Source organism: Amaranthus tricolor, chromosome 8 (genome assembly GCF_026212465.1).
Source record: "Amaranthus tricolor cultivar Red isolate AtriRed21 chromosome 8, ASM2621246v1, whole genome shotgun sequence".
NCBI lineage: Eukaryota > Viridiplantae > Streptophyta > Magnoliopsida > Caryophyllales > Amaranthaceae > Amaranthus > Amaranthus tricolor.
This window is the reverse complement of record NC_080054.1, coordinates 7,662,908-7,690,263: the sequence shown is the minus strand read 5'-3', so window position 1 is coordinate 7,690,263 and position 27,356 is coordinate 7,662,908. Positions and strand designations below refer to the sequence as shown.

Here is a 27,356-nt window from a genome sequence, read left to right as displayed (position 1 = left end):
AGCGGGTTTGTGATGGTGTTGATTATGGTTACAGTTTGTTAAAGGAGGTGATGTTAGTTTTGTGGTGGTCGCTTGTGGTGAGTTGGCGGCAATTATGGTCAATCGAAGGTTGTGCAGGGGTTAGGAAAGGAGAGGTGATGGCTAAGGGTGAAGGAACCAGAACCACAGTAGAGAAGGGGGAAAGGAAAAGGGTTGTAGAGTTTTCTTTTCTGTTTTTTTAAAAAAAAATTATTCAGATTAAAAATATAAGCACATAATGATACATGGACAAATGAAAAGAAAACACATAGTACTTTAACCTTTTACACCGGTCAACATTGGGTCAAGTACTTTAAAATTAGATTGCCATCAAAGTTTGGAGTTCTAAATATTAATTCAAAGTTGGAATTTTTAGAATAAAATCATGCAAAGTTAGGATTTTTAAAAGTTCCATGAGCATACTTAACAATAATATTCATCATCTTTTATTCGTTCTCGATTTTGTCTCTCAAACATGAATTTTACTCCTGTTTCTTTGGACTATGTAAATATGAGTTTCAAGTTCAATAAAGGTTTTTATTATTTCAACCTGTTTCCCTTATTTGGAAAGATAATGCACTTATTCATAATGTATAAAATGAAGTAACAATGAAGTAACAATATGTGGTGCTTATATTTTTAATCTAAATAATTTTTTTTAGAACAAATATATATATATATATATATATATATATATATATATATATATATATATATATATATATATATATATATATATATATATATATAAGCTCTACAATCCTTTTCCTTTCTCCCTTTCTACTGTGGTTTTGGTTCCTTCACCCTTAGCCATCACCTCTCCTTTCCTAAACCCTGCACAACCTTCTATTAACCATAATTGTCGCCAACTCACCACAAGCGACCACCACAAAACCAGCATCACCTCCTTTAACAAACTGTAACCATAACCAACACCATCACAAACCCACTTTTCATGACTTCTCATCAAACACCACAAAAATCAAAACTCTTATGTCACCCAATGTTGCTTCTAGTTCAAGGTCACACCTTTATCCTCTTCTTCTACAACTATTACAAGAATAATATATGAATTCCCAATTCTATTAATAAGAAAAATTTATAGTTTTACTTATTATACCTAAGAAAAATCAGATTAACAAAATGGTATTGATCCCAAAAGTAGGGTTAGTTTGAATTAAATTGTGTGGGGGTGTGAAAGAGGAACTTCTCTTCCTTTCTATGAGAAGTAAAGAAGTGAATGAAGAGTTGAATTGGGTCTGTTTGGTGACCATTGGGCAGAAAGTACTTGTAAGGTTAGGTTGATTTTGTGGGTGGGCTACTACGGTGTTGATGTTTGGATTTATAAAGCATCAATGGTGGAGAGTAGAGGATGACCTTGATCAGCGGCGAAGCTAAGTGGAAGGGTTGAGGGGGTGACAGGACCCCAACATAACGACCACTTGTTCTAGGGGTTAATGGGTGGCTTTTAGGGATTTTTTCCTTTCTTTTTTGTTATTTTAAGAATTGTAAAATGTAAAAAAATCCTAGTTAACTTGTTTTACTATTTGTAGGTCATTCAAGACTTCATAATTAAATTGCCATCAACATTTAGATTTCTAAATATTAATCCAAAGTTAGAATCTCTATAATAAAATCACAAAAAGTTGAAATTTTCAAAAGTAATTTTCCGAAATAATAAAAACCTTTATTGAACTCGAAACTCATATTTACATAGTCCAAAGAAACAAGAGTAAAATTCATGTTTGAGAGACAAAATCAAGAACGAATAAAAGATGATGAATATTGTTGTTAAGCAACCTCATGGAACTTTTTCGGCTTAGGATAATCTGGACGAGGAGCTTGTGCCCGAGAGATTGATCGTCTATATGTGGTTGAGGTGTAGAACATCAGCCATCCTCCAGTCTCAGAAAAGCATTCCGAGCGTGGTAACTCCAGAAACATTCTCTTTCTTGCTGGAAAAAACCCTTTTTCTCTCAAATGAGAACATAATGATGTTTCCTGCGTAAATGGCTCACTTCTGCTTCTTCCCTCCAGCCAAAATCCGTTGAATCTGGAGCCCTCGACTGAAGGCCTGATTGAACAGCAGCCTTGTCTGGAACTCAGAAATAAATGGGAACCAAGCCAACATTGCCACCGGGCAGAAAATCAAAATCCCTGTGAAGTAGTCGTAACCTCTCGCCAAGGCTTTGACTGAGCTCCACATTCCCAAGGCTTTCATTACTGGCCTACATGCTATTGCAATCTGTCCATATATAATATTTTTTTTATGTATGAAAAGCCAGGGAAATGTAAACTCAACAAACATAAATTCAACAGAATAAACCATATTCATTTTCATGCCATTAACACCCCCAATGCCATTAACGGCCCGTTTGGTTAATGGTACTAAATTGTGGTAATGTGAATGATTTATAGTGTGAAATTTCATCAAAAGTTTCATATCATTCTCATGGTAATGAAATTTTGATCACAAAAAATTTTTTTGTTTACGAATTTCCATTACCACCTAATACCACCTCTCCCAATGGTAATGCATTGGAATGAATTTTATGAAAAAAATGAGATGATTGGAGTTGGACAAGCATGGTCATCAAGGTAGCCAAGAAATTTTTCAACTAAAATTACACTAGTTTTTCATTCTCATTACCACCGTTTATTACTACCTACCAAACGGGCAAGTGTCTCTCATAAGGTAGGGTTTGCGGACTATATGTACGCGGCCCTATCCCTATTAGTAATAACAAAGAGGTTGTTTCCGATAGAAGAATAAGCTGAATAACCAATATTCATGATACAAGAAATGCGTTGAAAAATGAACAGGTGACCATTATTGCAAAAAACATGTTTATAATTAAGATGTAGTTAACAAAGATAATCACTTGTTAAATAAATTTGCATAAAATGCTTGTGGAGTCGTATAAGATCAGTCAACAAAGCTATGGATGACATCTCAAATGGGCTGCACGCTATGTTACTCGGACTTAAGAACTGATACCTGACAATAATATGTGCCCAAGTGTCGACTCTGTTAATTAAGGAAAAGCCATATCGTTGGCTTTGATTGAAGTGTCCAAGTGTCCGAGTGTTGAGGATCAGACACTGGTACTTGAGGTAAAAAGAAGTGCCAAGTATCGGTGTGCACAACATAGTATAAAAAGGAGACAAAAAAGGAGATAGCGTAATGAAAATAGATTGGGGGAGAGAAGAAGAGAGAGAGAGAGCGTACAGATAAAAGAGCCCATCCAGTAGGCATGAAAGCCAGCAAACAAACAAACAAGTCTCCAACTGTCAGATTTAAGAATAAGAAGAAGACCACCAATGTGGATATAAATCCAATGAAAAGAAATAGTTTAAGAAGTCTGAACATCAGCTGGTAATCCGCACTGAACTTCTTTTTACCCATGGATACTATCTGCATTCACAATACCCAAATACAGGGGCAAGTATAATATTAGCAAGCGCACCATATTTGAGCAGTTTCTGACATTTGAGTTGAGTTTTATATGTTTTTACCTTTAGAATGATAACCACGGCGACAATGACAAGCCATGACAGGCCATAAACCTGATATGCACCCAAATAACTATATTAAGATCTAGCTGGTAAAGAATACGATGAACATGACGCTATTGAATAATGCTCAATTACTAACAAAAATTACATGACAAGCCATACAAAGTTGCAAACAGAATGATTTATTTGGGTCAAGAACAGCATGCAACTTCTTTTGCTTCTACTCAAATCCCCAGAAAGTTGAAAAGACTATTTAGTGAAAACTTTAAACTTTAATCCATATGTTAAGAGACAGGCAGGGATAAACATGGAATTGTCAAACCAACAGAGTAAATTTGGAGAAGCAAGAAAACATCTCAAAGTTGAGAAACAAAAAGAGCTTGAACCATGTAAGACGCTTCTTGGTCTCACCATAATGCTTGTGTCGTCATTGGCTACATGCAAATGATACACTACTCCATACTGATATATAAAAAACCGTAGAGAAAGAACAATCTCCCAGAAGCGTCCCGTAAATCCAGTGTATTGGAAGTGCTCTTGCTCTTCATCCCACCAGGACTCCCAACTCTTGGTTGCTGGTACCCCAATACCTCCATGACTACTTATCCATTTTGTCCAATCATCCCAGTCATCCACTATCTTTTGCCACTCAAATCCTGATGGATTAAATATGAAGGGAGCAAATAACCAAGATATTACTAAGAACCACATGGAGCCAGTCACAAGTACGAAGGCTCCGTAACTAGATGGCACTGATCCATACAGATGATATGTTATAAGCAACATCATAAGCTCTAGCCCCTTCGTGAAATGGCTTCTTGAATACATTCTATAATTTTCAGCAAATTTTTCATGGCGAACTACGAAACCACGTCCAGTTGCTCTGTACTTAGCTCCACCATGTAGGATGGTACGACCATAGTAATGAACCTTTGTCCCAAGAGAGAAAGTGAAGAAAACAGATGCTAGTTGCAACTGCATGATGATCATTTCACCCAGTGCAGTTCTGAATCCTCTCTCCAGTCCAATCTCCATGACCATGGGCAAAGCCATTAGAATTCCAAGTTGGACTACAGACTCTGAGGCCATGGCCGCCTTTAAGGGAGTTTCTCCCTTTGCCCTAGCAAATCTTATTATTGACTGCTCTAAACCGCTTAAAGACAAATAAAGCCTTCCATACAAAAAAGCATATGCTGTAAGGACAACCATCTGCATAATCAGAATCAAAATTTTAAAAAATTATTAACATCAAATAAAATGCAACAGAAAAATGTCCACAACATAGAACACCTTATGTACAAGAAGCGGCTTTAGAAGAATGCAGCTTTTGGCTTAAGCATGGAAATGAAAGTTCACAGGGACAATAATTAAATTACAGGTTGATAACAGATATCAATCAGCTTTTTTACATGATAAGCTAGCCATGAGTATTGTAGATGTAATAGGAGCTTCATCCAATTCATGTAATCCAAAAATCTGATCTTTTCGCACATGGATGGGTCTCACTATTCTCAAACATGTAGTCACACATAATGATAGATTTATCCATATTTATGTTACGATAGTAAGCGCTTTAAGATAAGAAATCATCGAGATACCTAGAGAAACCTCTTTTCCTCAAACTTTCGCATTATATTTCATTCAAACACCAGTTTACTACATGTGATCACTCATTTATGTTCAAGGACTTCAGAAAATTAATATAAATAAGACAATCCCATTGCCCTTAAAATCTCACTTAAAATTTCACAACCAGACATGAGTAACTATTTACTGTTTTAGTTACATCCAATCAAATCTCACAGGTTAACAAATGCTTTTCTGGATAATTGCTGGTAAGTTCTATCTTGACATCTTAATCAAACCTCCTTTTTCTCATTGTGGTAACTATTTTTTCATAATGAGCTTCATGTGACAATTGACATGTAGGTAATTTTCTGCTTGCTCATCGTATGCATGTAGTATATGCTCTATTGAGATTACTCATAACCTATAACCTACAAGCATAATTGAATAAAAACCAATCACTATTTTTCAGTAGCTAATACAATGTGAAAAGGTACTTACCATGGCACTAACATAGAAACCGACAGTTGTGAAGTAGCACGATAGCATGCGGAAAAAGTCAAAACGATGTCCTAAACGGTATACATCTCGACTGAGTGTCTGCTCCCCATTTCCACATGCTACTTTTGCTTCAAACAAGGAGATTTGATTAAGCCCAACATCTCGTCCCTTCCCTACTTGGATATACTCATGGTGAGTAATATTTCCACGCCTTAGCGTTGAGTTGAATCCTACAAGATGAGATGTATGGGCAAAAAGCCCGCTCAATTTAACAACTTCCTTAAGATAATGGACACAAATTTGACTTTAGAAATAAACTAAACAGGCTTAGATAAACTAAGTTGAGAGCAAAGGAAAAGGGAATGGTGGAGAAATTACCAGCAAAAATGTCCTCGCTCAAATTGATTCCACGAGAAGCCTTGCTCATTCCACCACGAGTAATATGGAAGATCCTATCAAAGACATCTGGGTGGCCATAATGGAAACGAACCCTGGAAATCGAGGAAAGTTTAAAAGACAGTTGCAACTAAAAAAAGATAAAATCTAAAGAAAAATTCACTTATGTTATGCTTAGATCTTTAAGAAAAATCATCTAACATCCTAAAAGAGAACATAAATTGATACTCTTAATTTCAATCAACTTTTCATCTAGACATAACATGATAGGTTTTGTAACCTGATATTAACACGTTAAATTTTCTGTATGCTGTGCTTAACATACAAGAAGTGGTAACACATTTAATAACATAAATAAATTGATTCTAAGCTTCTGTAAGTGACATACTTCAATGGTCTTGCAAGAACTCTTTGTCCAATAGTAACGAAGCTTGTCTCCTGATTTGACATAAACCAAGCCAAAGAAGAGACACTGCAATAAAGACAATGATACCTTTGTCATCAATCTAAATTTCACATTTTTAGAGCACAAATTTTGTTGCTAGGCTATTCTCAACCTTCCTGTGAAGACATGCTCACGAACACCTAGAATTGTAGCTGGACGCACTCCATGGTGTTCTTTAAATTCTTCCAGGAGGTTGCGCATTTTCAGAGCCTCTTCTAAGTAATTATCCTGCAAAGAAATAACATATATCTATCAAGATGTGCTTATATTCATTCATAATATGCAACCATGATCCTTCCAAACTTGCCTGATTCATATCTATGGCCTGAAGGGCTTCTCCTCTGGTGAAAATTATGGCATGGTTTTGGTTTTCAGGCTTCCCTTCACCTATCTTTGCTGGGCCCGGCAACTTTATACGGTATATTTCCTATAGTAAAAAATCTAATTAGTGTTCTCTTAATCACAATACTCTTGGAAATCAATGACTTTTTACATAAATAACGGGTATGCTTACTTGGTCAAGATTTTCAACAGCTTTAACCAGTACAGAATAATACACCTTTTGTGCTTTTTGACTCCCTTGTCTTTCTTCAACTTCATCCACATATGCTACACGTAAAGATGGATGACTGTACAAAATTGAGATTTAAAAACAAGATGCTAGAGTTGGATAATGCTTACTTAAATCAAGATTATAATTGTAAACAAATACTTACTTGACCATCAAATTCAAAATGTCCGTAGCACGACGATCTCCACTACGCTTCTGATTACCATAATTTTGACATGTTGCAACATAAGTGAATTTCATATCAGCAACAGCTTCTAATTGTGCATAAAGAGATCTCTGGCATTTCTTCTCCTCTTCCATTGGAGTTGTGACTGCCTTATAACCTTGCAAGATATCTGCCCATGTACAACAAAGAAAATTAAACATCAACAATTTTACCCATCAACAGCCTGAATTTGATACATCATTGCAGGTAAAGTCCTAACTGCTAATTATCAAATAAAAAATAAAGTACCTAACTTTTCACTGTCGAGTTCATGACAAATAATTAAGTATAATAAATTGGTTCATGACACTACTTACCTAAAACTATTATTTTAGTTTATTTACCTAAAACTATCAACAAGAAGTTCGTATACAAAGTTTTACTACAACAAGCAAAGCACCAAGCTCCGAAGTTAAAAACTAGAATTAGTTGTTCCATCATCTTTTGTACACATGCTTAAGTCCCAATCTATATAGGATATTTCATAATCGTTATAACTAGAGTTGAAGGTTCTTAAGAAAGCTATCCCAACAACTTGTGTCACTTTGTGAACTCTATAGACAACTATATACTAAAGAATCCTTCCATAATGCCACCGCAGAACTTTGCTCATCCATGCAATTGCCCTGCTATACTCACAAATCTATGAATTTTCTTTGTTTGAAATCTCCAGCCTCTAAGAATTTATATTGTGTCAAGGGCCTCAACAGGCTGCTCCTTAAGGGTGCATTGATTCATTAAGAGAGACAGGAAAGATGCCTTATGGCATGTCCAATGACCAGGGTGCTTAAAATTGCATTTATGTGCTATCCATGCATGAAATAAGCAACACCCAACTCAGTAAGATCAGCCAGTGACCCCAAACTCCCCATCTTTGTTCATGAAATAATGGGAAAGGCATTATACATATTATCCCACAACGATGACAAGATGGTGTCAAAGGAAATAAAAGAAAAGGTTCAAAATCTTAAGAGATCAAAAGCCTTATAGAAAACAGCAGGCCAAGAAGAGGTTTAATGTATTATCTCTAGCAGAAAATCCACTAAAAATTATATAGCTGAAAAAAAAAAGAAATTAGTTTAGAAAAATTATTTTTCAATTTGATTTCTGGTTTTCTAGTTTTAATAAATCAAATAAGAGAAGTATCCACAAAATCCAGCATCTTACACACGAGTCATGAAGGAAGAGTTTGTCCTCTTGTCTTTGCAGGATATCAAAGTGAACTAAGGGTCATTTTGTAGGTAGTTTCATGGATGGAACATCTTGTCTTTTAAGTGTACCTTCTATTTTTATTAATATATTTTCTTTATCAAAAGAAAAAAGAAAGATATCCTACCTTGTTCGTCAGCCATGTCCAGAAAAGCCTGAAGTTTCAAAGCCCTCCGATAGTACATCATCCCACGCACTGCATAAATGGATACATTAGCATAATTGCACATTCGAGTAGAACCACACTACATCATATAACTATGACACACCTGTTCTGCAGAGAGTTTGTCCTCTCAATGAAACCCAATAGCGAAGGTGTAGAACATTCTCTTCATTTTCCCAAACATCAAGCTCTTTCTTGCAATTCATTCTTTCCATAAAGTTGTTCCATTCATCTAAAAATTTATGAATAATGGTGTGATTAGGAACCCCAGTCTGCTGCCACAATGAAAAATGCAATCTTACATTGAAACTTTCATTCATAGTTTGCCAGTATTAGAACCTGGAAAGATCTTTTGCAAGTAGTATATAATGGATATACCATCCTCATTTTCCATTTCAAGGTCATTTCTAGAGTAAACTGTTTCCTCACTGTAGTACGGAGTAAGGACACTGCACGTTCAAGTAGGAAAAAATCAATCAATTATTTGACAGTGCATCACAGATAATGAAGATTAAAAGTTTACCTTCCGATTTCTAAAGTTTTAGATCAATTATGTGACCAGTGCTAACAATTTGAAGTACAATGAGGGAATAAAAAGCATACCTAAAAGAAAGCATCTTTCGAACTTTAGGAGCCTGTGGCATATCCATAAATAGTGAATTTGAGAAAAATGCAATCCTTCTTCGCGCTTCAAGATTTTGGGGAACATCAGTGGCGGATTCCTTCACCGTCAAAAGTAGATAAAGGCGTCGAATCTGGAGACAGAAAAACAAACATGAAATTGAATTATTTTATCACAATCAAACATCATGTTGTTCATACCTGTTCTTCCCACTGTGGTGTAATCTTAGGGGGAAATACTATATCTTGGAAAAGTTGTTTTCCATCCTTGCCACTATTATTTCCAAGTTCAGCCAACTCACTGGAAATACAATAATGTTTGATTAGTTACAAGTCAAAAATGTGATATATTTGAGCTTTTCAACCAAACCATAGATTAACATGAATATATAAAACAAGTTTACCGAATATCATTCACCATCATGTCACGAGTAACAACTTCCAACATGTCTAACAGTAGCAACACCACACTATCTCTTTTTGAAGAGTCTCCATCTCTCTTGAACATGTAAGAACAATAAGCTACATTAGACAATATTAGATGGTGCTATATTTTCAATTCAATTTACCCTTGATTATTACTCACCAAATAGGCCACGAGCTCCAAAAATTTTTGACAAAGGGTGGGTAAAGCGCTCATTCTGAAATTTGTAAGAAAAGTATTCTTCGAGATATGGTTTTCAATCTCTCTTATAATGACAGAAATAATCCTGTCAAAATGTCATTTCAACATGCATAAGATGAATGTACATTCCACAATGGCATTGTAGGTGGTTTCATAAGACCACATTAGTTTGAAAAAGAATGAATGGGATTATGAACACTACTGTTTGAAAAAGAATGAATGGGATTATGAACACTACTGTTTGAAAAAGAATGAATGGGATTATGAACACTACTGTTTGAAAAAGAATGAATGGGATTATGAACACTACTGTTTGAAAAAGAATGAATGGGATTATGAAATATTGTATGCAATATAATCAGTTTATAGCATAAGAGATTGTCCGCAATACATTTATACCATTCACTTAATTGTAGTTCTTTATCCCCAAACCTTACAACATCTCCTACATCGTTCCTCGGTAAAAAGATAGCATTCCATACACACCATGTTACTTCGGCTTTGTTTAAATCTCATTCATCTCTTTATTCCGTATACCCCATCTATAGTCTATTATGCAAAGTTTCAATGTTTCCATGCTCATTTGACACCACAATCAAAGGATGTGGTGCATCACTTCAAGACGGTGACCTAGTACTTACGAATTTGACACAACCTTCATGCAATGTGGCAACCCTCGCATACTTATCATTACACCCAAATTTCGACACTTAATTTATTTTTCAAAAATTATATGTCCTTACAAGATGAAATCAATATTGCTAGAGTAGTTTTTGAAAGTACTTTTATCATACAACATTAACAATAACACCAAAATTTAAATTCCAAAATTTGTTTCGCAATATGAGCTAAAACAAATCAAAAAGAGAGATCTTCATGAATCATTTATTATTTTTACCCGCTTCTGGTTTTATATCAATTAAGGTGCCTATGAGAATCATCCATTACCTAAGTTTGACCGTATTTTTTCCTTATACATATTGTTTATAATTCTAAATTTTACATACATACGTATTTCCAAAAATCAACTTCTCTAATTTTTAATAATCTGAGTTGAGATTTTAATTGTCATATTTGGTGATAGAGAGCTCAAAATTCAAACTGTTGCAAACAAGAAAACAAAGTATTACTTAAAGCATCAACACCAACCTTTTCTCCGTTTCTCCAGCAACCAGAATGTTGAAAACTTGCTTGAAGGATTCATAACATTCAATCACAGCACATTTCATATATTCATCAGCAGATATTCGCTTCCAAAGGTCAGCATCCTTAGGTTTAAACTGAACCGCCATATCCAATGCTATTGGGATCTGCAAAAGCAAGACCAAAAAAAAAAACAATAGGCAAAAAGGTTGACATTAAGTGCCTAGGAAAGTCTATGGTATTCCATACTACACTTACCTTGCTTGCCAACAAAAACGGTGGCCATTGAATAATTTTTAAACTAGGATCTGACGAATAAGGCACGAGTAGCAGATCCATCTCCCTGGTCAATGGTTTATCTATTTCAATAAAAAAACAGTATGATAATTGAGATGATGAACAAGTTCAATTCAGGAGTCTTACCTGTCATTAATAAGGTCTTCTTCCCTAAAAGAACAAATTATTTCATTCCAAAGCTGAGCAAATCTAGCTGCTTCACTTCTCTTGCTTGCATTAGCCTATCAGAGCACATGTAGCAAACTTCCAAATATCACTGACATAATCTTTCAAATACCTTTGACCGTCAAAATTAAGAAAAGCTCAGTAACCTCAGTAAAGCGCTTTGCCAATGAGAAACCACGTTTTCGCGACTTATCAGAAGGCACCAGACAATCATTGAAAGCACCAGGTAGAGATTGAAATCGTGTTCTCAGCATGCTAAGAGTTCTAATCTGAAGCAAATGAAGACAACAATAATCACATGTCTAACTAGATATAAACTAAAAAATCAGTAGTTGTATATGATCTTACAACAACAAAGAATATCAAAGATCGGGCATCTGAAAAACTACATAAATGTTTGGATTTTTCTGCTTTCCACAAAAGAAGAAAAGTATCCAAAATAAAGGTGATTTAAATTCACTGTTTGAAAACGTTTATCCAAATAAAATGAGTGGGACAAAGAAAAGAGGGAAAAGTCATATAACGTCTGAAAGAAAAGAATGAAGAAATCAAATTTTTGTATCATTTTGAATAACTAACAGATGAAAGTGGGTAAAGTCCACGTTGTTCACTAAATTACCTCTCCTAGACGATCAAATGCTCCTATAAAACCACCATAAATTGTTGAGTATATAGAGTACCAAATTTGAGTATCCATGAAGTAAACCTGCATGTTCATAATGGATAAAATATTTGCAGAATAGCATCATGTAGAAGGCAGAGAATTGCAAAGAGCAAATGACAGAAAGCTAGTGTGCCACACACCAAGATAACTGGAGCCCAAAGAGAAGCAACCGCCCCAAAATTATGCTTAGCTGCAATAAGGGGAAATGAATCAGTTCAAAATCACAAAAGTATATTCCATGAAACGCATATAAATGGAACTCTTGATACCATGAGGAAAAAATTCATGCCATTGATAGTCAACTTTTTTAATGTCCATTATGTCTTTTGTTGGCTTCACCAAGGGGATTATCTAAAAAAAACAAAAGAGATGGCTATAAGTTGAAAGGACATAGAAATTGGATAAAACATTCCATAAGCAAAAGCCTACCATGACAAAGTAGCTGAAAGCGAGCTTTGATGCCAGCAGTAGTAGCCAAAACAATGTATACCTGATGAATGATCCATGGTTAATAATATTGCAAGAAAATTAGAGAACTTGAGAAGTACAAAACTCAACAGTTACTTTTCTCCCCGTCTAGTTTGTCAAAATACAGACATATTCATCTCAGACTCACTTTATGAGAGAAAATTGACTTTCATGCATTCCTCTGGCTACATAAGTTCTAGGCTGCAAAAAAACAAGAGTTACTCAGAATGACATATTTTATTCAAGCAAGTTATAAAACTAAAAGAAAAGATAACGTAAAATTTCTTCTAGTGGCCGAAGAATATGTGAAAAATAGATAATTGACATTATACAGCCGAGTGACAGCTACTTTTAGCAGTTTGATCTTTTCTTTAGTATATTTTCCTTTTGATTTCTGGACATGCAATGAATAAAACGGAATTGAAGTAAGCATTGATGGTTGAGTATGTTATGAAGAACCAACTTCCTTAGGGGTTTCCAAGTTTCAACAAAAAAAGCGATCAACAAAGATGCATTAGAAGATGGATAGGCAAAATAACCATAGCCTAGAAAGCAAAAAATCCTACATAAGAATGCAAAAAACTTTAGAACTCAATCACTGACTAAAAAAGAGCTTTGTTTTCTTGAGACATACTACCTTCCGACTTTCCCACTTCTCCTTCCTATTTTATTTATCTATCAATTAATTAGTGTTGTCACTACCTTCCTATCACACATTCTATTTATGATTCCGATTCATACATTTATTTACTTAAGCATTAGATTAACCGTCATTCAGTTTTGTATCATTTGTTAAAATTTTATGAATTTTCATGGAATTTATCAACTTCTTGTACACTTGGACATTTTGGTTTTTTACATGGTTTTTCCAAAAAAATTCGTTAGAAATTTTCTTGAAGTGAACCTACCTTGCACATTCAATCATGCAAATAGAAAAATTCAAAATAAATATGCAAAAATGCTCAGAATTGGCCGATTAAATCTTGCAACCATCAAATCATATTTAAAAAGCTAAAATTCCTATTGCAAAGGCAACCTTCTCTGTTATTTGATTATTTTTCACTACAGTACTTCCAAAGAAATAAATAACAAGAAATTGGCACTTCAATTGAAATAGGCTTATTTAAGCGTGTTGCAAAAAACAATCTAGCATTTGAATGAGGAATTGAAGTACCTGTGACCACCACATCAGAAGCCTTACAATATGCCAATCAGAGTTTTCAATAAAACGACGAAGCATAGGAAAAAGGAAAAGTGTTGCAGACAGTATATTAGGGAGACAATATAAAACCACCGCCATCATATATAGAGCAGGAACACCCTTCAATTGCCCTAGAAATGATAGAATATCTCGAATTTGCTGAGGTGCCACATTGAAGGAATGCATATAAAAGAGCGGAAGAGCTACGGCCCACGCAAAACTAATAATTATTTTCAAGAAACTTCTAATAACATCCATGAATGACCACCTACGGCTCAGTGGGAAATTGATAATCATGTCCAGCACACCTTGAAATAAACATAAGGGAAAAACAGTCAAAAGAACCAATTTTGTTTTTTACAGAAATCATAGAAGAAATGATATGTAGAGTCATGAAGTACGTCAAGGAAAACATGGTGTGATATCAAGCAACTGCAAGAAAGTAATCTAATCTTAAAGTGCAGCTGAATGCTAAGGAAAAAAGTCTTACGGTACGATAAGAACAAAAGAATTTTTTGGAGAAATTCCTCGTGAATCTAAACTCAAGTGTTCAACTAATGCATTACCTAAAAAACAATTCAACTTATAGGTAACAAGTCATTATTTTTTTCAGCTTGCTAGAAAAAAGCATACAAATTGTTCTGTTTCAGACTTTCAGTCAATAAATTTGAAGTACACATAGGAAGTTATCCTCCCATATTCTTTGAGATGAAAAGTTGGTAAGCTACATTCCCTTAAATGAAAGATTCAAGAAATATGTGCAGCAAGAATCAAATATGTATGTTTGAAGATATTCAGTGTATCACATTCTATCATATTCTGTGAAGATTTGTCTAATTTGTTTTCTTAGATTTATCACATTCCGTGTATCGTAAAGGTCCTTTAGTTTTCCTAGATTTATCCCATTCTATCAAGCTTTGTCGAGTTTGTGACAAAATAATCTTCAAGACTTTTCGGAAACCAATTAGAAAAAACAGTTCATAAGCAAAACTGCAGAAATTATTAGTTTTCACTTCATTGATTAGTTAATATAGATCAATTCAAAAAATATGGAATTTTGTAATAAAATACTTTCAAATAATTTACTCTATGTTCCATTGCACGACTACTACAAAAGAAAAACAGGTGCAAATACAAAACTAAACTACTCTAGAAAACTGAACATACATTGACTACACCTACGATAACTTCCACATGATTATCCAAATTAAAATTTTTAGATCTTCCACCAAAGCCAACAAAGATTATAATATATGATTTTATGTCTGCACTGTATTTAAGTTAGTTTTCCTCATTAATGATAAGTTCTACCATAAAGACGTCTTTATCTTTTATTGTCCACAACTAGATGCAATACTATGACTGTTCTTTAGAATGTCAATAGTTTGTATCCTTCTACAAATTAGCTTAACCCAAAGTATAACAAGAACCCCAAAAATGAGACGAGATGTTCAATAACAGAAAATATCAAATCATAATTTACGAATATACTCCTATTAGATTATACATAGAAGAGTACACACCAGGAATAATTGTTAAAGATTAATGCCAGAAATTAAAAAACAAAACAAAAAAAAAAAAAAAAAAAAAAAAAAAGATTCCACAAGATCTACATTACTATCCTCAAATTTTAGCAACATTTCAGAACAATCTTAATGCTACTTTTCTAATATTCTTCACATTTTACTTAAACAAGAAAATGAATGAAGTCCGTCAGAAAGTGACATACTTTGAAGCAAGCGAAGAAAAGCTGCAGTGATAAAAATACTTGAAACATGATATAAGATGTCTTTCTTGAAAATAGATAATAGTGGGGCTTGACTCCACGCGATGATCACCAATGCCTGCCACACAGTTACAAAATTTCTTTACTCATACATTTTTAGGTTTAGTTACAAGTTGATGTCAAATTTATTGCATAAAGGTACCTGAAAAGTGAGTATATAGAATGTCCACAAACGATCAAAACTTCGAAAGATATGCCAAAATGTTCGCGTTTCAATGAAATTTGATTTTCCTGTGCTCTTAGAGCTGTCCTGAGAGGTCGTTCTACCCTGAAATGCGCGAGACGTGTGAATCAACTAACAGGTTGTCTTAGATCACTTGTCAGTCGTAGTGTCAAGTGTGCCATGAATTGACATAGCTATTGTAAAATTTAGGAAAGAAGTTGATTCTACTGAAGAAAATAGGCTTAACTTAAGTCAAAGATAAGTAGTAAGCATTCGAGAGGCTTAGTACTTTCTCAGATTCGATAGGTTTAATTCTTATTCATGACATACGCAAAAGTAAACAAAGTAAAACTAAAAAATAACACCCTTATCAGCTTTGTCGATAGAGTGCATAATTTCCCTCTTTCTCTGCTAAAGAGATTACTGATTTTCAAATTTTAGCTAAAATCAAAGCATGTTGAATGCTATTAGTTGGATTGATTGTTCCTGTGATGAATCAATATCTACATAAGAGGGGTAGAATAGTCTTTTAGTTAAGCTTCTAGAAAAGGAATATTGTGCAACCAATTTAGCAAATGGCAACAAGGTTGTTAGGCATTTTAGCTATATATATGACGATGTAATAATTGTTTGGATATGAAATGAGTATGATATTTATTCTCCCTCTTGTATTTCTCTTACTTTGATCCCTTTCTTTAGTCTCTGCTCTCTTTCTCAATTTCTTATTCTTAATCTGTAATTTCTTCTCTACTTGTAGTCCCTTTCTCTCTTTTCCCTAATCTCCATATTTCTCACATTAACAATTAGTAGTTCATAACAACTTGTTATCATAGCGGTACGTTCCAAATGGGTTCTTTAGATGTATTCCTTGACAAACTAGGTCCAACAATTTCCCCATTGAGCAAGCTTCAAGCAGTTGTGAAATATAAAATAATCAACACATTCAAGTCACAATCTGTACATGAAATTTATGGAAAATGGAGAACAGGTTTATGTGAATGGTGTGAGAAAAATCTTAGTGAAGAGGGTTATTCTAGGCATGAATACAAGGGAATAGGGCATGGGTATTTTCTTCTCATCTTCAAAGAAGAAAGAGAAGATCAATTGCTGGCAATGATTGAGCCCATATCAACCCTGCACTCCATCACCACTACCCTCCAACCACCCAACCTAACACTGCCAAACCTGTCAAAGGAACTGAATATCATAGTATTCAACAACCAAAACAGCCCTATCCCAACTGTTTCGTGCACCATGACAACTCATCCCAAAAACCCAAATCTAACCTCACTGACACCCTCTCAAACCAGGCACTCAAATACCCAACCAATAAAGTCACCAAACCTCAAAAAGTTCAAAAACAATCAAAATCATCTCAAAAAAAAATGCTGACCAAGAAACTCCCCTTCCAATACAGTATTCCTACCAAAACAGCGACATACCAAAAACTCAACCAAACAATTATTAATCCAAAAGGAAAATCTCCAGAATAATAGGAAAGAGAAGGGAAGAAGATAACCCATACCCACTTCCCTTGGAAAAAATTGAAAAAAAAAAAGAGGAAGATTAAACGGGAAAAACAAAGTGCGGAAGAAAACAATACCCGGTAAAAGAGGAGTTACAGAAATTAAAGAAATCACGGGTAGCCTTGCCGGAGTTAATGATGGTGGAGCAATTGTAGGTCGAAGGAGTATGGACAAGAAAACTCGGAAAAAGCACAGGAATTCTTGGACTTCAAAGATGAATGAGAAGCACACATACCCATTTAGGTTCATTAATATATAGTTAATAATCCTGGTTTCACTAATATTACTAAAGCTATCTGGCAGAAGAATACCCATGATTAACTAATAGTAATTTGCAGCTTTAAGAAGCTGAAGCCATTGATACTCTCAAGAAACCATGATTTTTATGGTTACAATTTGGGATGATAACCATAAATTTTTCTTTGCTTCTGTTAAAGAGAGGCTTAAAAGAAATAGAATCACTCTTTTGTATAATCATTCAGGTAATAAATTGACTAATCTAGGTACATCAACAGGAGATGATTGATGATTTTGAGATTTAATTAGCACTATAGCCTGTGCTTTGCCTATGATTGATCTCAATGTTACCAAAAAAAGGCAACACTTTAGGGTCTTCTGCTAAGCTTGATCAGATTCGACCTATTGACATTGCTGAAAATTAACCAAGCCATGTTAACAGTTCATACAATAATGGCCAAGGAATCAATGGCTTTAATTCTTTTTTTAAAAAAAAATTGGGAAATTATTAAGCATGATATTATTTGAAACCTTTGTGGTTCATATTTTATTGAAATGCAGGTATCCAACAAGATTTAAAGGTCACCTTAACAGCTTCACGGGTTGAGTTAAAAAATTCTCCATCATCACGCATTGGCCAGCCTAACGAAAAACAATCAGATGACCTGGAAGGTAGAAAAAAATTTGGAATCAAAAGAATGAGCATTAAGAATAGTCTAGGGACAAGTACTAACAGAAGTAAAACAAAAATAGCTTTACTGACCAGAAATATTCATTCAAATCATCATAGTTACACCATGTAGAGTAAGGCGCCTTCCCATTTTTGCTTTTCTGGGCTTCCTGTGATAGAATGACAAACTCTTTACGAATAAAGAAATCAAAACTATAGCAGCTATATGATCATATTTTTTTGATATAAATTACCTTTTCAATAACTCGATAGAGAGGAGTGATAACTTTCCGAAGGAAAGACTCATCATCTCCACCATATGAGGGCTTTATGTTCTCTCCTGTTACAATGCTGACATTTCCAGCCAACAATCCATGAAGTTCATATGCCATCTAGAAAGTGGAACAAGCACGTGTTAGATTACTGACTAGACTCACTATTGGATGAAAGACATTCAAGCAGACAGGAAACAGTGCTTACGTTATGAAAAATGTAGCATAGGCATTCTGGCATGAAACGCACATTTGCTGCTTCACCCCAAATGAGAAGATATAAGCCCATATAGAGAATTTTCCTTTGTTGAACTTCATGTTGACCTTGAGGTAGTCTAAATTTGCAGAATGATGAATCAGCTGAGTCCAATGTCAGGGGTGCAGAAAATGAATGTACACCTAAGTTTAAGCACTTTATTATTTGTATGATTGGGTACAAACCTCAAACTGTGCTTTCGACCCAGAAACTTGCACCATGTTTTGTAGTTCTTGAAGAGTTTGGTCATTACTGAATCAACGGCTCTATCATCAAGCTATAAAAACAATTGTTGCATTAGAAGGTCTTTCTTAAATAAAATTACAACGCAACTCATCAACCTTGACGCATGGATATCAACAATGCAGGAAAACCCTACAGCACAAGATGACATCTTGGGGAGAAAATTAAGTGGAGAATGAGAGGGAGAAAAAGATTTAAACCTTGTTCATAGGTTCAGGTTTTGGATTTAGCCTTATATGAACATTTGCAAGTAATATAATCAAATTCTCTCGCTGATTTCGAACATTGTCTTTCTGCATAATTGAAATGGACTTCTTTGTCAGCATGCTTCATCTCCAAATCACAGGTGTATAAAGAGGGGGGGGGGGGGGGGGGGGGGGGGAGGGAAGAAAACAGAGTGCAGACAATAAGAAATGTACCTGGAATCCAAACATTGCTTTCAACCAGTCAAAAAGATCAAGATCATTGGTTTTCTGCCGATGCTGCTCAGATGCAAGTGGCCAGTTTAAGCCACGAAGGTTCCATAATGCAGAGATGGCAGCTTTAACCTGGTTAACAGCAGAATTAGATATATATTATCAGATGGAGGGAGACAGATCAGTGAGCAGGCAGATTTTTGGTATTAGAACTGGTTTCCTGGATTTCAATTATATAAAACAGGTAAACAAAAGAAAATTTGAATGTGAAAGGCCTGACAAATATGTCAGTCCTGCGGCTAGCCACCACCATAGCTCAAAGAACACAAACAAAAAAGGAGATAGAGAGGACTCAGATAGTATGCAGTGAAGGGAAGATTTTTCACATTTGGAAAAATCATTTGTAAGATGGAAAAACAAGTTATCTGGAAACATACCACATTGCATGTGTTTCCTTGTTCTGTCATTTCTTGTGAGTGTGTTAGGGTCCTGGGATGGATGGGTAATCATTGACATCCCAAATTGGATACTTCAAGCAAATAAAATAGGCTTTGGTAATGATTTGAAGAAAACTTTGTGCTAAGAAACAATTCAAATTAATATGTACCACTATTCACAAGCATGGCCAAAACAATCTTTCTATGTGTTTTACCATGATGGCTTCATCAAGCCAGAATGCCATGAATGCATTGGCGTTCATTTTCAGATGCTGATGATTCAACGTTTATAGAATCCTACAGTATCATCTCTAAGAACACTGCAGATACATATTCTAACAAAATTTTCTTCATGTAATTAATAGTACATGATAAGAAATATCACATAAATTGCATTATTCAAGCAAATCTGACCCCAAGAAGTAATGCTAATGCTTGTTAAATCATGTGCAGAGAAAGTGCCACGCCTTATTTTAAGCTTGCTATATAGTCTTTTCTAGCATTTGCTGAAGCCCATCAATTTATGAGCTAAAAAATAACCCAAAGGTAAGACTTATGATGAGTAACATCAGACTTGAAAACTGAAACCTTGGTTAAATGTATTGAACCACAGGTAAGATGCATCTTCCAGCAACTATCCAGCAAAACTGGAAACTTTTGTTTCAAGTATCACAGTTTGTTTAATTCAAGGTTCCTTATCTTATTATACTCCTTCCTATTCATAGAAAATGGGACATTTCTCATTTCTATTTTTGTCATTTTTTACCTTTTACCCTTACTATAACAACACAATAACACACAAATATCAATGCCCTTTATGGAAAAAGAGAATTTTCTACCCACTTTTAAGTGGTCCCCCACATTTTCCACCGTTTTGGTGCAAAACCCAAAATGTCCCATTCTCTGTGAATAGGACGGAGTATTAAATATCACTGTACAGAAAATGTTAATTTCTCTTTTCGTAATTAAGTTCTTGTGACAGCTAGAGTGATGAACATGCTAAAGCTTCAATTGCTCCTACAAAACCGGGAAAAGAAAACTCAACCCTGGTAAACATGAAAGCCACTAAACAACAATGTGGCTTGTATGTTGTATCTAAACCTGTAATAAACAAAATGGTGTACCTCTTCAAGCTGAATGATGGACTGCGAAGCCCCAGCCGCATCCAGTGGAAGAATATTGTAGGGTGCATATTTGTTTTGATTCTCTTCAACATCTCTTGCAGCAGCAATAATCTACAAACGCATTGCATTACTCCGTATATCAACAAATGCATTTCGTTGAACATGTAATGTGCAACATATACAATAGCAGTAACCAACCTCAGGAGCAACTTCTTCTCCTTTCTCGGTCTTGGTGACGGCACAGAGAACTTCAAAAAGGACTCCCGCAGTTTGATAAGCTTTGCCGAGCTGGGCTCTGTCGGCCTGCTCTCCTTGGTCAAGTGCTCGGATATATTGAGAGTAATATTGCTGGTAATAACTCTCGATTTCCCGGGCATCAGTCTTCTTGACCCGACGAGGAACACTTGTTTTATTGTCCTGATTCGATAATAATTTTAGTCACTAATGTTGGTAGAGAACTATCGAAGAGCATGTTAAACTGATAGTTCAAGAACCGAGAGTAGTACTACTTAAAAATTGAGAATTGGGATCCTAACTTGCTCTAATTTTCATCTTATATTTTGCAAATAAATTGAATAAAGTTTTTCTAAGATTAAAAAACAATTATCCTATAAAATTACCACAATATTATATAAACTGACAGTTAGATTAAAGTCTAAGAAACTATTTGCAAACTCTCATATCACTAAGATCGAAGGTATAAAGTACCTTAAAATAATAACTTCAATGAAAAGACAATATATGAAAGAACTAAAATGCAAACAATTGGCATAAGCATTTACGAGATTCACCCAATGTAAGCTACGTCATTGGAGGTGTGTAGTTTCTTTGTTTATATTAGAACAATGGAGTTCAAGAACTTTTACAATAAATGATTACAATTAAAAGTAAGAGATTATAGACTATATGTTTAGGCTAAGGGGTTTGTATTTGATGGTTATAAATGAGCATATGAGCTCTCTATTTATAGAGCTCAAGAACTTAATGCAATACAATTGAAGAATCATAAAATTAATAGAGCATTAATATCAGCTGAAGAAAAAACATCAAACAGAATCCTAGGCCATTAAATCATCCTACTCGCCACTTGAGCCAACCCGCCTGTATACGATGACTTACATCCCCGTCAATCTCCCTATCCCTTTGAATGATCGATCCCAAATACATGTACTTGGTTGCACTCTTAACAACTGTTTCATCTATGGACACCTGTGGTTCACCTACCGCTTGTGTCCCACTAAAGTCGCAGCGCAAATACTCGGTTTTCATACGGCTAATGCGCAAATCTTTACCTTCTAAAGCTTCCCTCCACTCATCCAATTTGTTACTAACCTCCTCTCTAGTTTCTACTACCAGCACTATGTTGTCTGCGAAAATCATACACCACGGTACCGTCTCCCAAAAAGATTTAGAAATCTCTTCCATTATGACAGTAAAAATGAAAGGGCTTAGAGCCGATTCCTGATGTAGTCCCACTTTAACCGGAAAAGGTTCTGTTATCCCCACCGGTGTTTGAATGCTAGTCGAAACTCTGTCTTACATATCCCGTATTGCGTCAATGTACACTGAAGAAATACCTCTAGCCATGAAGCTATCCCAGATGACACGTCGTGGTATGCTATCATACGCTTTCTCTAAGTCAATGAACACCAAATGTATATCTTTCTTTCGCTCCTTATATTTCTCCATTAAGATAAACAAATAAATATATATATATATATATATATATATATATATATATATATATATATATATATATATATATATATATTTATATATATATATATATATAAATGACATTGTTTTATCATTCTATGTAGCAAAATTTAGCTGATTAGTTTTATAAAAATATTCAAATTATTCAGTTTATAAGGATATTAATTTACAGTACGTAATAAACTCCAATCAATCATTTATTTCATATAGCTCATTCTAAGTAAGAGTCATTCATTTCAATTTGTTTTTAAAAACACAAATTCTTGTGAGAGATAATCTTTTTGAAAGACCATCTCTAATTGGGCCAGCCCATCATATATTTTTAAAATATTATAAGTTGGTATAAGAATAATGTAAGTAGACATTTGAGATATTGAAAATAAGCACTAATGATACAGTAAGTAGACATTAAGGATAATATAAGTAGGCATTAAGAATATGGTAAATAGACATTAATCTTTAATGGGTTGGACTTGAGATACGTCTTTCAAAAAGACGATCTCTCAAGAGACTAACTGTTTTAAAAATGGTAAGTTGCACAGTTTAATTAATTTTTAGGAGGGTTATAAATGACAGGTTGGTTAATTTTGTTTGCCATATAAGCCAATATCAAGTAATAAAATCCTTTCATTTAGCGGGCTCTATAAGGATGCCAAATAAAATTTTTACAATCTTTTTATTAAGTTGTATGATTGAAACATTGAATATACAATTCTCTTATTTTTGTGTAATTAAATTAATATATAAATTAGACCTAGCAGCTGGATCAATCTTTAGAATCATATTAGTAATATAATGCTTTCCAAATTTTAGGTTGAATAAAACTATGAATTAAAACATTTCAAAAAAAAAAAACTATGAATTAAAACCAGTCAACTTTACCGTAAGGTTGTGTTTGAGAGAATAAGTATTTCACTTTCAAATTGTAGATTTAATAATGAAATTATGAAATTATAAATAAAGAATTTGAGATAATGTTTGGGAAATCATTTTCAATAGTGAAATTGGTTCAGATTTAAATTTTAATTTTTGATTTATCAAACATTAAACTTGAGTCAATTATAGATTTCTAAATAAAATTATCATTCCTAAATAATCATAATAGAGTTTTTTTTTTTAATCTTTTTTGTTTTAATTTATTTTTTTTTTATCTCCCATCAAAACAAAATCTGACAGAAAAAAAAAAGTTAAATCATAAACTCAACTAGACTCCTATAGTCCTATCAAGGATAGTTCTAGGCCCATTCAAGGTGTTCGCCCTCCTAGGGCCCCTTGAAAGTAGCAGTCTCATATATTAACAAATTCATTAATAGTTTATCAGTTAAACGTAGCTCAATGATGTACCTTCCTGTGATATTATTTGTTAGTGGTTCAAAATCTACCAATGTTAAATTTTGATTCTCATCATACCATTAATTAACAAATGACTTCAAGTTTTTAAACATCGGAGAGAAAATACGGCCCTATAGTCTTTGTTCCACCCCTAAGTCTGGTTAAACTTAATTGTCTACACTTTGTATGATGAATTTTGAATACAATTAATCTTGTTCAACCTCATTTTAATATTTTATTACTATTTGTGGTCCCTCCATTTTTTACTAACTTCATTTTGGAATTTTTATATTGCATATGGTTCTCATATGTTTTTCACTAATTTTATTTCAATACTAGGATAGAAACTCGTGCAATGCACAGATTTTTAAATACGTTAATATTTTAATGAAATTTTAGATTGCAAACCATATTTCACAGTTTTTCTTAAATTCAAAATTGTAATTATAGTAATCTAAATGCAAATGACTGATTTTAATGATCAATTAATTGAATTTTATGTCATTTTAGTTTTAAATAACAATTGATGGAAAAAAAGGCTATTATGTACTTCAAGTAATTTCCTAAATTGTTGTACAATTTTATACACAGTGTAATTATGAAATATAATTTTCTAAATAGTGTAATTTCAATTACACAGGAATAAATGTAATCTATTATGTAGTATAATTTTCTACACGGTATAATTCCAGAATTTTATCAGACAATATATAATGTTCTACACAATACATAATATATTTCCTATTATAATTTTTATGTAATTGGAATAATTGTAACTTATTGCATCCATTAATGTATGAGTTTTTCCGAAAATATAAATTTGTAAATATAGTAAGTGTAAAAAGTACAAATCAGTCAAATTCTATTAATACTATCCAATGAAAAAGACAAATGACATGTTCACAATCAAACTTCCTTATTTCTTTCGATAATTTTATTTTAATATATTGTAATATGTATATGCCTATTTTTTACCATTAAATTTATTATTTTATTATTTCTTAAAATACTATATTCACTAACTTCATGAAACCGATGAAGTTTTATTTAATTAAGCTAAATCTAACTACTACAAAGCTGAGTCAACACAGTAAACTCTTTCCACTGTTTTCATTTTTTATATTCAAAACAATAGTGAACAGACATTCAAACATAAATAACAGAGCGCGCCAAAAAGAAAGCAGTTAAGATATAGAAATTGCAATACCCGCTCTAAACGCTGCAAGAGACCCGTCTTGAATTGCCTCACACCACGCCCAGTAGAGCTGGGATCCAATCTATGCGCTTTCTCAAAAGCATAAAACCGACCTAATTTCGCCCCCAAAAAAATAAAATTTAATCACAATAAACAATTAAGAACAAAAACAAACAAATCATGGATCAGCGACCATACAGAGATAGGCAACCCGAGGTCGTTCATTTTCTATTTCGCCAGCAACACGAAGGATGGGGACGATTGAGACTAACGAGGACGGAACGACCTCATGATCAAACACCTCCGTTGAAAAATTCGTAATCGCGGTGTTCCTGGACGGCCTTCTTGTAAGACCCTGCGGTCCAGAGTCATGTGAAGCCGCCATTTGCCTTTGTGTTTGAACGATTCACAATCTTCAATTTGGACAACCTAAGCTGAACAATTTGAAACTAATCCAATTCAATATCTCAAAATCTGCAAAAAAATCAACGCTGGAAACTAATGTTGCCTGATTCAAAACTTACGAAGATTACATAATTTCACAATGCTCAAACTTACAATCATTTAAAAAATTCGAAAATTTGATTAGAAGAAATCTGAATTCAATCAAAAAAAATCAAGAATCAACGAGAAAATTAGAATTACGTTTAGAATTTTGAGAAAAAAAGAGTGCAACAACAGAAATCATTGATTATTAAAAAGTAATTGAAATATATATATCACCAGCATTTTATGAGTTTTGGAAGCTTCCGCCTAGAAAACAGATGATGATCAAATTTATTTCAAAACAGAGACAAACTTTCTATCAAATCAATCGCATTTCGAAAATGGCAATAATTAATGGTGGAAAGAGATATATTCTCTGGATATCCTTAGTTTCTGAAATCCTCCATATATTCAAGAATTCGCAAGAAATTATGACGACGTGTAAGATTAGATTTAATCTTATCCTAACCTCGTAAAAATCAAAAAAAAAAACAACTCGACACCAATTCCTGATCTACAAAGTCAAAATCGGTATCTTAAATTCAAAATGTATAAGGAATTTATGATAATTGGAAAAAAAAAAAGATGTATTCACCGGAAAATCAAGAATCAGCGGAAAAGGTCAAAATTCTAGGTTAAGAAAGATGACGTAAACAGAGTGAAGAAGATATACTCACTGATTAAGATGATGATGATGATGAGGAATTTTCTGGCATGGCTATTGATGATGATGATGAAAATTAGTCAAAAACAGAGGGGGAAAAGTTTGGAAGGATTTGATGGAAGAAGAAAGAGAAAGGTGTTGAAAGAAATGGAGGAACTGAAATTGCGGGTAGAAGAAGAGAGAGAAGAGAATGGAGCGAAGTCTGTTAGAACTTAGAAGTGAGAATGTGAAGAGAAGGTATCTATAATAAGATGTCCAAATATATGTCGATGGAGAGAACAAACAAGTTGCTCCTTTTTCTACTCTTCCGTTTTTACTTGTTTTTATAAACCTACTATTATTAGTTGAAAATTGAAAATGAGAATAAAAAGTTAAAAAAAAAAAATAGTATGTAATTGAAATTCCTATTTAGTTGGTTGTTGGCACCAAAGTCCAACAGATAAAAATAAGTTTGAAATTCCATTGACATATTTTTTTTCGAACAATCAAATACTCCACTTCAGACTTTATTAAGTATGTAGCCATTAGAAATCTTGACATGTATATTTTTATTATAACATTGAAGCCATTGCTTCATTGACTTTGGAGTGTAAAATTTAGTTGCCATTGTTAAGAAAGCTGGTTAAACAATTTAATGATTGCACTTTATTAAATTGTTGAATTCTCAAATTTGGACATTTAAATGTTGTATGTTTTGTGCAATTACAAATTGTAAGATTTAGTCATTATCAAAACAAATTAATATGCAAACATGCACTCATTGGCGATTTGGCACAAAACTTGAGGCCTTCTCCTACATTTAGCTCACCTTGCAACAATAAATTCACGACAAATGAATATTGATGGTATTTAATCCCGACTTTCAGCAGGAGCAAGATGAGAGGTTCTTTAGAGTAAGGCCATGCTGCCGAAATTTTCACTTACTCACCTTTTCAATTAATCTTTAGCGTTTATTTTAATTATTTTTCCTTTTCTTTTATGTAACACATGAATTTCTTCCCTTCCTTCACGATTCTGGTTTCGTTTAAGGGGTTGGAAATTCAGGGTGTTACAGTCTAC

At 33.8% G+C, this 27,356-nt stretch overlaps 1 protein-coding gene across 2 annotated transcripts; it reads right to left on the bottom strand.

Moving 5' to 3' along the window:
• Positions 1-1,683: 1,683 nt before the first annotated feature.
• On the bottom strand, positions 1,684-21,093 carry LOC130820803 (callose synthase 5). 2 transcript variants are annotated; one of them, XM_057686320.1, is made up of 38 exons: positions 20,905-21,093; positions 19,347-19,475; positions 19,128-19,220; positions 18,870-18,961; positions 18,637-18,763; positions 18,411-18,548; positions 18,250-18,326; positions 18,073-18,151; positions 15,703-15,828; positions 15,504-15,618; positions 13,748-14,082; positions 12,722-12,774; positions 12,535-12,595; positions 12,375-12,456; positions 12,246-12,295; positions 12,061-12,147; positions 11,588-11,710; positions 11,403-11,497; positions 11,238-11,322; positions 10,986-11,146; positions 9,798-9,921; positions 9,616-9,710; positions 9,413-9,512; positions 9,194-9,345; positions 8,930-9,039; positions 8,697-8,822; positions 8,555-8,623; positions 7,159-7,348; positions 6,957-7,071; positions 6,750-6,869; positions 6,555-6,670; positions 6,386-6,469; positions 5,980-6,092; positions 5,602-5,831; positions 3,946-4,743; positions 3,535-3,585; positions 3,248-3,433; positions 1,684-2,263 (listed from the first exon to the last, which is right to left on the bottom strand). In XM_057686320.1, the coding sequence occupies exons 2-38, from the start codon at positions 19,359-19,361 to the stop codon at positions 2,033-2,035; spliced, it is 5,004 nt and encodes a 1,667-aa protein (XP_057542303.1). In that variant the 5' UTR covers positions 19,362-19,475; positions 20,905-21,093; the 3' UTR covers positions 1,684-2,032. The 2 variants fall into 2 exon arrangements, with proteins under 2 accessions (XP_057542303.1, XP_057542304.1); XM_057686321.1 differs by lacking the exons at positions 18,073-18,151; positions 18,250-18,326; positions 18,411-18,548; ... (3 more) ...; positions 19,347-19,475; positions 20,905-21,093 and adding an exon at positions 17,327-18,030.
• Between the last annotated feature and the right edge of the window lie 6,263 nt (positions 21,094-27,356).

What these genes read in the sequence shown, in the direction of transcription:
- LOC130820803 (XM_057686320.1), bottom strand. An exon ending in CAACCCGTGAAGCTGTTAAG is followed by an intron (nt 15,829 to 18,072) that starts GTGACCTTTAAA and finishes CGCGCATTTCAG; the next exon opens with GGTAGAACGACCTCTCAGGA. An exon ending in GAGCGAGGACATTTTTGCTG is followed by an intron (nt 5,832 to 5,979) that starts GTAATTTCTCCA and finishes CTCATCTTGTAG; the next exon opens with GATTCAACTCAACGCTAAGG.